The following is a 14,059-nucleotide window of genomic DNA, read 5'->3' as shown; positions in this document are numbered from 1 at the left end:
GTTATGAAAGTCTTTTACAGCCTCAGGTGGGTGGAAGTTTTGCGGGCCATGAAGATGTACTTTAAAATGCCGAAGTATCTGATGACGATCATCCGAAGCTATCTGAGAGACCGAGTGCTCTTCCACACATCCACCGAGGCTATGGGAAGGTATGAAGTAGCGTCGGACGCTGTAAAAGGTTCCATATTGGGGCCAGACCTCTGCAACGTCAGCTTCGATGGAATACTGAGCATGGAGATATCAGTAAACACATTTATGGTCCGATATGCAGACGACATTGCCGCTGTCATGACAGCAAGAAATTCGGACGAGACATAACAAAGACTACAACAGTGCATGATCAGAACAAGACATTGGTTGGAATGCCATGGGCTATCGCTGGCAATGCAAAAGACTGAGCTACTCCTGCTCACGAGACAACACATCGCCACAGAGATAGCAGTGCGCATCGAGGACGTCGTCTTAGCCACTAGAAAGCAAGTGAAATACCTAGCGGTACGACTCTTCACCAAATTGACTTCTACTGCTCAGACGCAGTACGAGGCAAAATAACGGCCCAATTGGGGCGATTAATGACGAACATCGGAGAGTCTCTACCATACAGGCGCAAGCTAATGATGGAAGCTTGCAATAGTATTCTTCTTTATAAATGCTAGATTTGGGTAAATCCCCACGGGGATTTTGGGTAAATCCAAAGGCGCTGCTTTCGGTACAGAGCACGGCCTCTCTGAGAATTACGTCATCTTACCGAACAGTGTATGAACCCGCAGTTCACGCCATTGGCATGGTGCCAATAGACCTACAGGCCCTAAAGCGTCGAGATGAAATAATGACACGCGAAGCAGATGGACCTTTAACCTCATCCCGATGTAAACTTTTTTTTGACGCAGGCAATATCTGGATACAGATACTTCCGCAAGTACCTACATAGAATGGGAAAATGCAGCTCACCATTCTGCATCTACGAAGAAGAAGAGGTGGTGGATTCTGTCAAAGCTGGCGCAACTATTGGGTTGCCCAAAAAGTAATTGCGGATTTTTTAAAAGAAAGTAAATGCATTTTTAATAAAACTTAGAATGAACTTTAGTCAAATATACTTTTTTTAAATTTTTTTTTTCTAAAGCAAGCTAAAAGTAACAGCTGATACCTGACAGAAGAAAGAATGCAATTACAGAGTCACAACCTGTGAAAAAGTTTGTCAACGCCGATTATATGAAAAATCCGCAATAACTTTTTGGGCAACCCAATAGAAGAGCAGATCAAACTACCCACGAAGATGTGCAGCAGAGAGGATAGCTTTGATAAATTTTGTCGTGGAGATACTCAGGTCAAAAAAAAGAGACCATAACGCACATCAATGAAATAGCGACAGATATATGGAGCTGGCACCTGGACGCAGGAACACTAAGACGCATTGCATAAGTGCCACAGGAGATCCACCTTGAAGTAATGCGACGGCGGTGCCGATGGGATTTACATGTCGTAAGAGATAAGGTGGGTTTTTGGCCGATAGAGACAAAAGCCCGGCATATGGCGAGAGGCGTCACAGCCGTTGTTAGATGCCTAATGAATTTTCTCACTTTATGCCAAAAAAAAAATTATATAAAAAATTTTGTATGATATATTTGAGGCAAGAAGGAGTTAGACACCATAAATTTTGTCTTTTCTAATCACCTTCACAAATGCATCAATTTAAGCTACTTTCATATTAGATGCACCGATTCTCTTTCTCTTGCAGCTTCACTTTTTTAACTCATTCCCACAATTGCAGTTCTCTGCATCTTCCACCATGCTTCCAGGATTTAATTTTCCACAAGATACCACTCTTCAAGATGCCACACAAGGCATCATTTTTGATTGTTACTTGGAATGAGAGATACCACTTAAAAACATCAGCACAAGTAATTAGAAACAGTTTTCTAATTTTCGCAGAAACATCTGAAAAAGCACTAAAGTAGAAGTAAAATTCATTTTAATTAAACAAAGGAGAATTTTTGCGGAAAGGTAGTGAATGCTGCTGTTGCTGTTGCTTCACACAGAACAAGTAGAGCAGCAAACCGACAAAACTTCAATGCAAAAAAAAAGCAATAGTAACCAAACTCAGACAACCAGCATCGACCTCGAAAAAAAAAAAAGAATTGCCAAAAATCAACAGAAAGTTTGTGTGAAAGTTAAAACGGGGTTTCATCACTGATTGCAAACAATTAAAGTTAATTTGTTGCAGACTTAAATATTTGGCATATACAAAACTTCATTTCGACACAGTAAGAACGTTGGAAAATTTGCTTGTCAAAAACAAAAATTCAATAAATATTCTTAAGAATATTACAGCATTCCTTGAGGGAAAAGGTGAGATGTAATCAACTATCTTCTATGACATCGATGAGTTTATGGCGTAATTATGAAAAATTTTTGCAGCCCATCAATGTCATCTTATATTGCAAGGCCAATTTGAAGACGATACATGTTGGGATTTTTATGAAGGGAGCAAACGCATGTATGGCAAATAGGGGAACTTCCAACAGATGCACAGAATCATGTGCACCATGGAAGTAGTGTAATTGTCGCAGACAAAAAATCTGTCATTACACGAAAAACACATGCATTGGGAAAAGTACAGCTAATAAACAGGGTTGTCGAGCGTGGTTAATGTGGTATTTGTACCATAGAGGCTTTTTCACAATAAATACGATACAAATACAAGTAAGAGCGTGCTAAGTTCGGCCGGGCCGAATCTTATATACCCTCCACCATGGATAGCATTTGTCGAGTTCTATGCGCGGTATCTCTTTTTAGGCAAACAACGAATATTGAATAAGAACTGTTATGCTATTGGAGCTATATCAAGTTATAATGAATGTTGATCATTGTAGAAGTCATTGTGTAATATTTCAGTTCATTCGGATGAGAATTGCGCGCTCTATTGGCTCAAGAAGTCCAGATCCAAGACCGGATTATATGACAGCTATACCAGATTATGAACCGATTTGAAGCATACTTAGAGCAGTTGTTGGAAGTGATACCAAAACACCACGTGCAAAATTTCAGTCAAATCGGACGAGAATTGCGCCCTCTAGTGGCTCAAGAAGTCAAGTCCCAAGATCGGTTTATATGGCAGCTCTATCAAAACATGGACCGATTTGGCCCATTTACAATCTCAACCGACCTACACTAATAAAAAGTATTTGTGCAAAATTTCAAGCGACTAGCTTTACTCCTTCAAAAGTCAATAAACTGATATAGCCCCCATTTAAACCGATCCCCAGTTTTGATTTCGGGAACCCCTAGAGGTCTCAATTTCAATCCGATTTGGCTGAAATTCGGCCCAATGACCTCTGTTCGGACTTCCAACATCCGTGTCGAGTATGATTCGAATCGGTCTATAAACTGATATAGCCCCCATATAAAACGAACCTCGGATTTGACTGCTTGAGCCCCTAGCAGTCTCAATTTTCATACGATTTGAGCAACATTTGGCACAAGGACTTCTATTATGACTCAGTATCCGTACCAAATATGATCCAGATTTGTCTATATACTAATATAGGTGCTTAAATATCGATACTCCGATATGAATTCTTATGACCATAGAAGCAGCAATCAATTCCGGTTGAAGAGTAAATTTTAAGCGGAATCCATGCTGGTGGGTGCCCCCGATTCGAGCTGCCATAACTTAGCAGGTTCTTATACCCACCACCATAGGATGGGGGTATATTAATCTAGTTATTCCGTTTGTAACTACTCGAATTATTCGTCTAAAACCCCATATATTCCTGTTCTTCTCGACGTCCTGAATCGATCTAGCCATGTCCCTCCGTTCGTTCTACCGACCGTCCGACCATCCGACCGTACGTCTATCGAAATCACGATAGCGGTCGAGCGCATAGAGCTAGCCGCTTGACATTTTGCACAAATACTTATTGTTGATGTAGGTCATTGGGGATTGCAAATGGACCATATCGGTTCAGTTTTAGATATAGCTCTCATATAAAAAGACCTATCGATTTGACATCTGGAACTCCTGGAAGCTGCAATTTTTGTCCGATTTGGCTGAAATTTTGTACGTAGTGTTCTGTTAAGACTTTCAAAAACTGTGCTAAGTACGGTCCAAATCGGTTTATAACCTGATATAGCTCGCATATAAACCGATCTCCCGATTTGACTTCTTGAGACCCTGGAAGCCGCAATTTTTGTCCGATTTGGCTGAAATTTTGAATGTAATGTTCTGTTTCAAGTACGGTCCGAATCTGTATATAGCCTGATATAGCTCCCATATAAACCGCGATTTAATTTCTTGAGTCCTTACAAGCCGCAATTTTTGTCCGATTTGGCTGAAACTTTTCACGTAGTGTTCCGTTATGACTTCCAATAACTGTATCAAGTACGGTCCAAATCGGTCTAAAACCTGATATAGCTCTCATATAAACCGATCTCCCGATTTGACTTCTTGAGTCCCTGGAAGCCGCAATGTTTGTCCGATTTGGCTGAAACTTTTCACGTAGTGTTCCATTATGACTTCCAATAACTGTATCAAGTACGGTCCAAATCAGTCTAAAATCTGATATAGCTCTCATATAAACCGATCTCCCGATTTGACTTCTTGAGCTCTTACAAGCCCCAATGTTTGTTCGATTTGGCTGAAATTTTGCACATAGTATTCTGTTATGACTTCCAATAACTGTATCAAGTACGGTCCAAATCGGTCTAAAACCTGATATAGCTCCCATATATACCGATCTTCCGATTTGACTTCTTGAGCCCTTACAAGACCCAATATTTATCCGATTTGGCTGAAATTTTGCACATAGTATTCTGTTATGTCTCCCAATAACGGAGCCAAGTACGGTCCAAATCGGTCTTAAACCTTATATAGCTCCCATATAAACCGATCTCGCGATTTTACTTCTTGGGCCCCTGGCAGCGCAATTTTCTTCCAATTCGGCTGAAATTTGGTACATGGTGTTTTGTTATGACTCCCAACAATTGTGACAAGTACGGTTCAAATCGGTCAAGAACATGATATAGCTCCCATATAAACCGATCTCCTGATTTGACTTCTTGAGCCCATGAAAGCCGTAATTGTTGTCCGATTTGGCTGAAATTTTGCATGTGGTGTTCCGTTATGACTTCCAACAACTGTGCCAAGTATGGTCTGAATCGGTTTATAACCTGATATAGCTCACATATGAACCGATCTCCCGATTTGACTTCTTGAGCTCTTGGAAGCCTCAACTTTTGTCCGATTTTCCTTGAGTTCTTTTTTTCCAAAGCATTTTTTTAGCTCCCAGCAAACATATTAACACCAATAAATACCACATACTCATATTGCTAAACGTCCCTCATATGGCATTTGCTTTTACGCGCTCTGCAAAGGAAGAAAGCAATTAGGAAAGGAAGAAAAACGATTTTCCACACATGCCTCAAAAAATATGGATTTCAACAATAGAACAATTTATTTGATCTCTCTATGCTATATTGCTTGACTACAACTGCCTTTTATACGCTACAACAAACATCCAGAGGGAGGTATTAATTGCCAACAGGCTGACAAATTTGACAGGCTCTTGTTTCATTAGAGTCCTATGAGTGTTTGGAAAAAACTCTCTGCCGCTATTCACATGCTACTATGTGTCTAAGCGAAGGCTTTGATTCTCCTCTATCAATTTGACTCTTGCCGTTTATTATTTTCTGTCTTTTTTCGCTTTGGTTTTTTTTTTGGGCCCATGAACCTGCCTAGATTAAAAGCTTTACTGACAAAGCACTTTTTGCCAAAGTCACCCTTCATAAAAAAACGGAACTCAAAGTGCCTGCGAAAAAAAAAACGGAAAAGGTTAAAAAGAATGTAGGCGTTAAAAGTTTCACCACACATATGAACGCAATATAATAAAGGGCCCTAGGACCTAGGTTGGATAATTCAAAGTTGCGATAGTGCGAGAGAGAGAGTGGGTGGAACAAATTGCAAAAAAAAAACCTTTGTCTTGCTTGCTTTACTCGTTGCTCACTTCAACAAAGGCAGCATGAATATGTGAGCCGTAATGATTTTCGAACACCAATCAAGTATTTGATTGATTACGTGACGATTGGAAACTATATATTGGCCAGCAGGACAACAACAACAAAAAAACCAACCTGAAAAAAAGCCAAACCAAAGCTAGGCTGAGAAGCCACACAAAGTTTTCCAATGATTTTTGTACACTTGATGAAAAAAAAACGCAACAACCGGAAACCAAGTCAGCAACAACATCATACTTCCGTTTCCCAGCAAACACCCTACACACCAACGAGTAAGTGAACCCCATATACACAGAAAAATAGAAACTTTTCAGGAAATGAGAAAAATTTAAACCATAGGATATTTGGTGGAAGGGTGGAAGGGAAGGGTTTATAGGATATTTGATGGAAGTCTTATTCTCATACTAAATCTTTGAATTAGATTTTCTAGGAGAAAATTTTGTCGATATGTGAGTTTTTTTCAAAATTTTAACAAAAATATATTTCTGTGTATTTGAAGCATGGAGAAAGTTTTAACCCTCCTACAGAACTTAAGTGAAACTACCAATGAACAATAGTTTGTAATTGTTAGAAATTTCATGTAGCTCTTTATCGTTATAGCAAATTGTACAGGTTACACACATCCATATATATGTACAAACACTCTCACACACACACACACACACAGTTTTGTTATTTTTTCGCTACTTCATAAGGACCAAAGGCTCGAACATGTTCTCTTAGACGCACTGAATTGATGGCTATGAAACCGGAAGCATCACGTGGCACATATTCACCATGGACATCCATTGACACCAGCTCTTGATTGTACAAAGCATTTGTGGTGGCTGTGCGGGCTACAGCTTGACAATAGCCTGGCCTCAGCTCCATAACCACTTGGCCATTTACCTTGTCCTGTGACAGTTCCAAACATTGGCGCACATAGTTGGCTTCAGGACTGAACCAAAAGCCATTATAGACATAGTCAGCCATACGATCACGCAGATATTGTTTGCAGCGTAAAACCTGAAAGGAAAATGGAAAATGAGAAATTAGTTTCTAAAGAGCATGAGGGAATATCAAATGTGAATATCGAAAAAGGAATATTGAACTCAACAAAATTTTCCATAAAAAAATTCAAAAAAACGTTTCAAAACTTTCCTAAAATTGTCCATGGAAATCAAATTGCGACAAAATTTGCTTTAAAACTCCAACCTCTCGATATTTCAAATTTTGTAAAATTTTTTACCGCATATTTTCTTCAATTTACCTCTCTATCCAAACAGAACACCTCCAAATCTTGATGTGCTTGGAACAGCACTGTTCCACCAGGTGTTTCATAAACGCCACGCGACTTAAGACCCACATAACGATTTTCCACAATGTCAATGCGACCAATACCATATGAACCGGCCACATAATTAAGAATTTCCAATATCTCCAAAGGTGATTGTGACTTATCGTTCAACTTAACTGGCAAACCTTTTTCAAATGTTATGGTCATACGCATGGATTGCTTAGGTGCCTGAGTCTGAGGATCTTTAGTCATTTCATATAAAGTTTCTGGAGCTATTTGATTGGGATCTTCCAAGATTCCAGATTCATAGCTGATATGTAAAATATTGGCATCTGTACTCCAGGGTGTTGAAGGTTTAGCTGTAACTGGAATATTGTGTTTTCTGGCATACTCAATTAAATCCAAACGTCCTTGAAACTGTTGGCAGAACTCATCATCTCTCCAGGGGGCAATGATCTGAAATGTATAGAAAGGAAAACACGTAAAAGCGTGGTTAGATCGGCGGATCCGAATCTTAAATACCCTTCACCAAGGACCGCATTCGGCAAGTTCTGTGCCCGGTATCTCTTTATAGGCAAACAAAGGATAATGGATGAAAATTGACCTGCTATATCTGGTTATGGACGGATTCGAACCATACATGGTTTGACTCTTGGAGACCATAGTAGAAGTCATAGTGCAAAATTTAAGCCAAATTGGATAAGAATTGCGCCCTATAGGGGCTCAAGAAGTAAAATCCACAGATCAGTTTATATGGCAGCTATATCAAAACAAGGACCGATTTGACCCATTTTCAATCTCAACTGACCTACACTAATAAGAAGTATGTATGCAAAATTTCAAGCACCTAGCTTTAGCGTGCTTTCAATAGACAGACGGTTGGACGGACGGACATGGTTATCTCGACTTAAGGACGATCAAGAAAATATATACTTTATAGGGTCTTAGACGAATATTTCGGAATGACGAAATTACGGAATGACGAAATTAGTATACCCCTATCCTATGGTGGAGGACATAACAAAGGCATTTCTTGTTACAATGTTACAAACTCCTTTTTTTTCTAAGGTTATAATAAAAACTAGAAGCTCAAGAAGTCAAGACCCAAGATCGGTTTATGTGACAGCTATATCAGGTTATGGACCGATTTGAACCATACTTAGCACAGTTGTTGGATATCATAACAAAACACGTCGTGCAAAATTTCATTCCAATCGGATAAGAATTGCGCACTCTAGAGGCTCAAGAAGTCAAGACCCAAGATCGGTTTATATGGCAGTTATATCAGGTTATGGGCCGATTTGGACCATACTTAACACAGTTGTTGGATATCATAACAAAACACGTCGTGCAAAATTTCATTCCAATCGGATAAAAATTGCGCACTCTAGAGGCTCAAGAAGTCAAGACCCAAGATCGGTTTATATGGCAGCTATATCAGGTTATGGACCGATTTGGACCATACTTAACACAGTTATTGGATATCATAACAAAACACGTCGTGCAAAATTTCATTCCAATCGGATAAGAATTGCGCACTCTAGAGGCTCAAGAAGTCAAGACCCAAGATCGGTTTATATGGCAGCTATATCAAAACATGGACCAATATGGTCCATTCACAATACCAACCGACCTACACTAATAAGAAGTATATGTGCAAAATTTCAAGCGGCTATCTTTACTCCATCGGAAGTTAGCGTGCTTTCGACAGACAAACGGACGGACGGACATGGCTAGATCGACATAAAATGTCACGACGATCAAGAATATATATACTTTATGGGGTCCCAGTCGAATATTTCGAGTAGTTACAAACAGAATGACGAAATTAGTATACCCCCCATCCTATGGTGGAGGGTAAACAATTTTGATTTGATAGCTAAAGGGGGACGAACCCTCCCCTTTACTACAAAAACCCCACATAAACGGTAACATAGAAGTCCCATATTCTACCCACTGGGAAAATATGGGTCTCAACAAAAGTATTTGGGCGCAGAATGCGAATCTAATATCAACATTTGGTGCCAAGAATGAAGGAGGCCGCCCAATCCCAAAACTCCTTCAAAAAGGTCATATGAGTTAAATGCCATGTAAAAACAACCCTCTCCAAAGCCCCCAAGTTAAAAACTATTCGATGGGGAAAATATGAAACTCTATTGAAAGTTATTCCTTGGTACAGCACAAATTTACCATCTCATATCAATTTTTGGTGCCAAGTATTAAAGGAGCCGCCCGATCCTCCCTCTTTAAAACAGGCATGTATTTCGAACGGGGCTGGTATCCGAAACCACTCCCAAAAAAATAAACTACCCCCTCCAAACCCCCAAGTTAAAAACTATCCGATGAGAAAAATATAAAACTCTATTGAAAATTATTCGTTGGTACAGTACAAAATTGTCATCCAATATAAAAATTTTGGGCTAAGTCTTAAGGGGAGCGCCCGACCCCAAATTCCATTCAAAACGCGCATATAGTTCGAACGGGTCAATATGGGGCCCTAATGAAAGGTATTGGTGAGTAGAATTCAAATCTGTTATCCAAAAACAAAAATCTCGCAAAACTACCACCTCCAAACTTCCCAAGTTAAAAAAAAAGTTGTGCGATGGGGAATATAAACTCTATTGAAAGTCCGGGCACATTCTTTGGTACCCACCACCATGGATTCCTCTAAGTTTGGAGGTGGTAGCACCTCCAAACTTTCCAAGTTAAAAAAAAGTTGTGCGATGGGGAAAATATGAAACTCTATTGAAAGTTATTCCGGGCCCATTCTTTGCTACACACCACCATGGATTCCGCTAAAAATGTACCCTCATTAACTGAATTTGTATTTGAATTATTATGTGGGGCTAAGTCTTAAGGGGAGCGCCCGACCCCAAATTTCATTTAAAACGGGCATATATTTCGAACGGGTCAATATGGGGCCCTAATGAAAGGTATTTGTGAGAAGAATTCAAATCTGTTATCAAAAATTGCCAACAAGTCTCAGAACCACTCCCAAAAAAAAAACTACCCCTCCAAACTTTCCAAGTTAAAAAAAGTTGTGCGATGGGGAAACTATGAAACTCTATTGGAAGTTATTCCGGGCCCATTCTTGGGTACCCAGCACCATGGATTCCGCTAAAAATGTACCCTGAGTTTGTATCTGAATTATTCGGATAAAACTTGGCATGGATGTTGTAAGTCATAAGATAGGGTTTTGGGCCATGTTTTAGCAGAATCGGATAAAAAATTGAGGCTTCTAAGGGCTCAAGAAGTCGCATCCAGGGATTGGTTTATATGGGGGCCATTTCTATTTATTGACCGATTCGTATCATACTTGGCATGGTTATTGAAAGTCAAAACTCAAGTCTTTGTTCCAAATTTCAGCCAAATTTTAAACAAATCCCCTCAAATCCGGAGATTGGTTTATATGGGGGCCATATCTGTTTATAGACAGATTCAGACCATACTTGGCATGGATGTTGAAAATTATAACATAAGTCCTTGTTCCAAATTTTAGCCAAATCGGATGAAAATTGAGGCTTTTAAGGGCTCAAGAAGTCACATCCAGGGATTGGTTTATATGGGGGCCATATCGGTTTATTGACCAATTCGGATCATACTTGGCATGGTTATTGAAAGTCAAAACTCAAGTCTTTGTTTCAAATTTTAACCAAATCAGATGAAAATTAAGGCTTCTAGGGACTCAAGAAATCAAATCTGGGGATCGGTTTATATGGGAGCTGTATCCAAATCTGAACCTATATGGCGCATATGCAATCCTCAAAGATATAGCTGCCATATACACCGATCTCCCGATAAAGGGTCTGAAGGCCATAAAGCTTTATTTTTTATCCGATTTCGCTGAAATTTGGAACAGTGAGTAGTTTAAGGCCTCCCAATATCCGACTTAAATATGGTTCTGATCGGACTATGTTTAGATATAGCTGCCATATAGACCGATCTGCCGATAAGGGGACTGGAGCCCATAAAAGCTTTATTTTTTAACCGATTTCGCTGAAATTTAAAACAGTGAGTTATTTTTAGCCTCCTGACACCCGACCTAAATATGGTGCAGATCGGACTATATTTGGATATAGCTGTCATATAGACCGATCTGCCGATTTCGCTGAAATTTTAAACAGTGAGTTTTCCTGAGCCTCACGATATCCGACCTTAATATGGTTCAGATCGGTTCTACAAAATTGAATAGTAACATAAATATTGGGTTGCCCAAAAAGTAATTGCGGATTTTTTAAAAGAAAGTAAATGCATTTTTAATAAAACATAGAATGAACTTTAATCAAATATACTTTTTTTACACTTTTTTTCTAAAGCAAGCTAAAAGTAACAGCTGATAACTGACAGAAGATAGAATGCAATTACAGAGTCACAAGCTGTGAAAAATTTGTCAACGCCGACTATATCAAAAATCCGCAAATACTTTTTGGGCAACCCACTATTAGACCACTCAATTTCCGTGTCGAAATTGGGTGCTTAAGTTATCCATATTTCACCAGATTGTGACGAAATGGGGTTTACATATATACCCGAGGTGGTGGGAATCCAAAGTTCGACCCGGCCGAACTTAATGTCTTTTTACTTGTTTTTATTTATCTATTTCCTCTTTTATTTGTTTTAATAATATCAGCCATTAATTATGTTAATTAAATGTGATCACTAACAATTAAAATGGCAACTCTGAGTATCTCCATTTCATTCTTTCCCTCTCTCTATCTCTCTCTCTCTCTTTTTATATATCTTCAACTTACCTTTATTGAGGGCAACAAAGCATAGGCGCACAGTTCAAATCGCACTTGATCATTGCCCTTACCAGTAGCACCATGGGCTATATATTTGGCCTGATACTTCTTCGCGGCCTCAACTAAGGCCACCGTTATGCATGGTCTAGCCAAAGACGTACCAAGTAGATAACGTTCCTCATAGATAAGACCCATTTGTACAGCTGGCCAGATATAATTCTTGACAAAATCTTCTTTCACATCCTCCACAATGACTTGTTTGGCACCAATTTTCAAGGCCTTCTGTTTGGCAAGCTCAAAATCTTCTTTTTGTCCAACATCGGCCATAAGGCATATGACTTCATAGCCCTTCTCCAAGAGCCATTTCAAAATGCATGAGGTATCCAAGCCACCGGAATAAGCTAAAATCACTTTTTCAACCATGACAGCACGGAATAAAAACGTTAGAGATTCGTTGTTTTCTTTGACAACTCTGAAACGGAACTAATATGATTTAGATTAAATTGGAAAATGGAGAGTAATGATTTGATTAGAATCCTAATACAGAGTTCATACATACATTCATACATCTTTTGGCCAGATAAGAATTTCATCATGATAACATAGGCGTAGTTTAATTACCTCAGATCATCTTCAATCTAATACTTGGCGGGGCCCCATCAAAAAAATGATGATGCGTTGATGGTTGTTAAGAAAGGTTTGTTTTCTTTAAAGTTTTATGTTTAAACATCCATATTCAAAAAGAATTAAATTGGCTAGCAAAAACGCCCAACCCAGGTAATATGCAAATTTCGCCCATGAATATACCATTAAGGAACAGTGGCAAACTTCTCGTATGTCAATGAATGCTCTCGGATTCAAGTTTAAGATCAATGATAAGGGATTTCCTTTTTATAGCCTAGCCCAAACGGCGTGCTGTAGTTCGAGACGTTCTTTAGATGGCATAGTAACTCAAAAAAGGCGCCAGCATCATCAGGATTCGAACCCAGACACTCAGCTTCATAGTCGGACAAGCTAATATCTGCGCTGCGGTGGCCTCACTTCTAGATAATATTCGTGGGTTCGACGGCTTTCATGATTTGGATAGACGAACGGACAAGACTAGATCCACGTAAGATGGCAAGACGATTTATGGCAAGATGGCCCGCTCCGCTGCGCCTTCTTTAACTCTCTAAAATCTTTTTAGGGTGGGGACACTTTGCCCTGAATGTGAATATCGAATTCGTGCTATTGTACCCTTTGACGCTGAACGCGTTCGAATCCTGGCGAAAACAACGAACTAAGCGGTGTTAATCCCCTCTTAATGTTGCCGATATTTGCGAGATACAATGCCATGTATGGTCATTTAAAAAATTTTCCCCAAAGAGATGTCGCACTACGGGACGCTGTTTGGACTCGGCTATAAAAAAGTCCCTTATCATTCAGTTAAAACTGAATCGAAAAGCACTCATTGATGTATGAGAATTTGCCGCTTCTCGATTCCTGGTGGTAATGTTCTTCCTTAGGGTAATGTTCTCATTAAAGGAGGGATGGCACCTCAGACATTTCGACTCAAATAGGGAAATTAAATTCGTGCTGCACTTCCTAATCCCTTTAATTTGAGCCCCATATTGCCATGGCCGGTAAATATGAACCGTTTGGAGGATATTTTGGGGCTAGAGCGGCCATCGGCATTTTGCACTGAAAATCGATATCAAATTCGTTCTTTATTCCTAACGAAAATGAAGTTTAGTTTAGGGGGTGCTTTAGGGCGTACCCCAAAACACTTGGCTCCAAAATTGGATATCAAATTTGTTTTCCACTCTCAAATACCTTTCATTTGAGTCCCATCTACTGGGACCCAAATTTTAATGCCATATTCGTTTTCTGGTCTCCAATACCTTTCATTGTGCCCATCAGACCACTTTCGGATATGGGTGGCGTTTTTTGGGGTAAGTGGGAGGGTCCGCCTCCACCTGATATCTAAAAATTATATAGCCTATGAAAATTTTAAGAACATCGGTTCAGCCAAGTATCATGAAGTCATAAT

The 14,059-nt window shown here is 39.5% G+C and overlaps 1 protein-coding gene across 1 annotated transcript; it reads right to left on the bottom strand.

The window, feature by feature from the left end:
- Positions 1-6,564: 6,564 nt before the first annotated feature.
- LOC106081504 (argininosuccinate synthase) lies at positions 6,565-12,509 on the bottom strand. Its single transcript, XM_013243510.2, has 3 exons — positions 12,040-12,509; positions 7,262-7,744; positions 6,565-7,017 (listed from the first exon to the last, which is right to left on the bottom strand). Exons 1-3 carry the CDS (start codon positions 12,451-12,453, stop codon positions 6,685-6,687), a joined length of 1,230 nt encoding a protein of 409 aa, XP_013098964.2. The 5' UTR covers positions 12,454-12,509; the 3' UTR covers positions 6,565-6,684.
- Between the last annotated feature and the right edge of the window lie 1,550 nt (positions 12,510-14,059).

This window comes from Stomoxys calcitrans, chromosome 5, assembly GCF_963082655.1.
Source record: "Stomoxys calcitrans chromosome 5, idStoCalc2.1, whole genome shotgun sequence".
NCBI classification, from domain to species: domain Eukaryota; kingdom Metazoa; phylum Arthropoda; class Insecta; order Diptera; family Muscidae; genus Stomoxys; species Stomoxys calcitrans.
The sequence above is the reverse complement of the archived record's forward strand: the minus strand, read 5'-3'. Positions and strand labels throughout refer to the sequence as shown.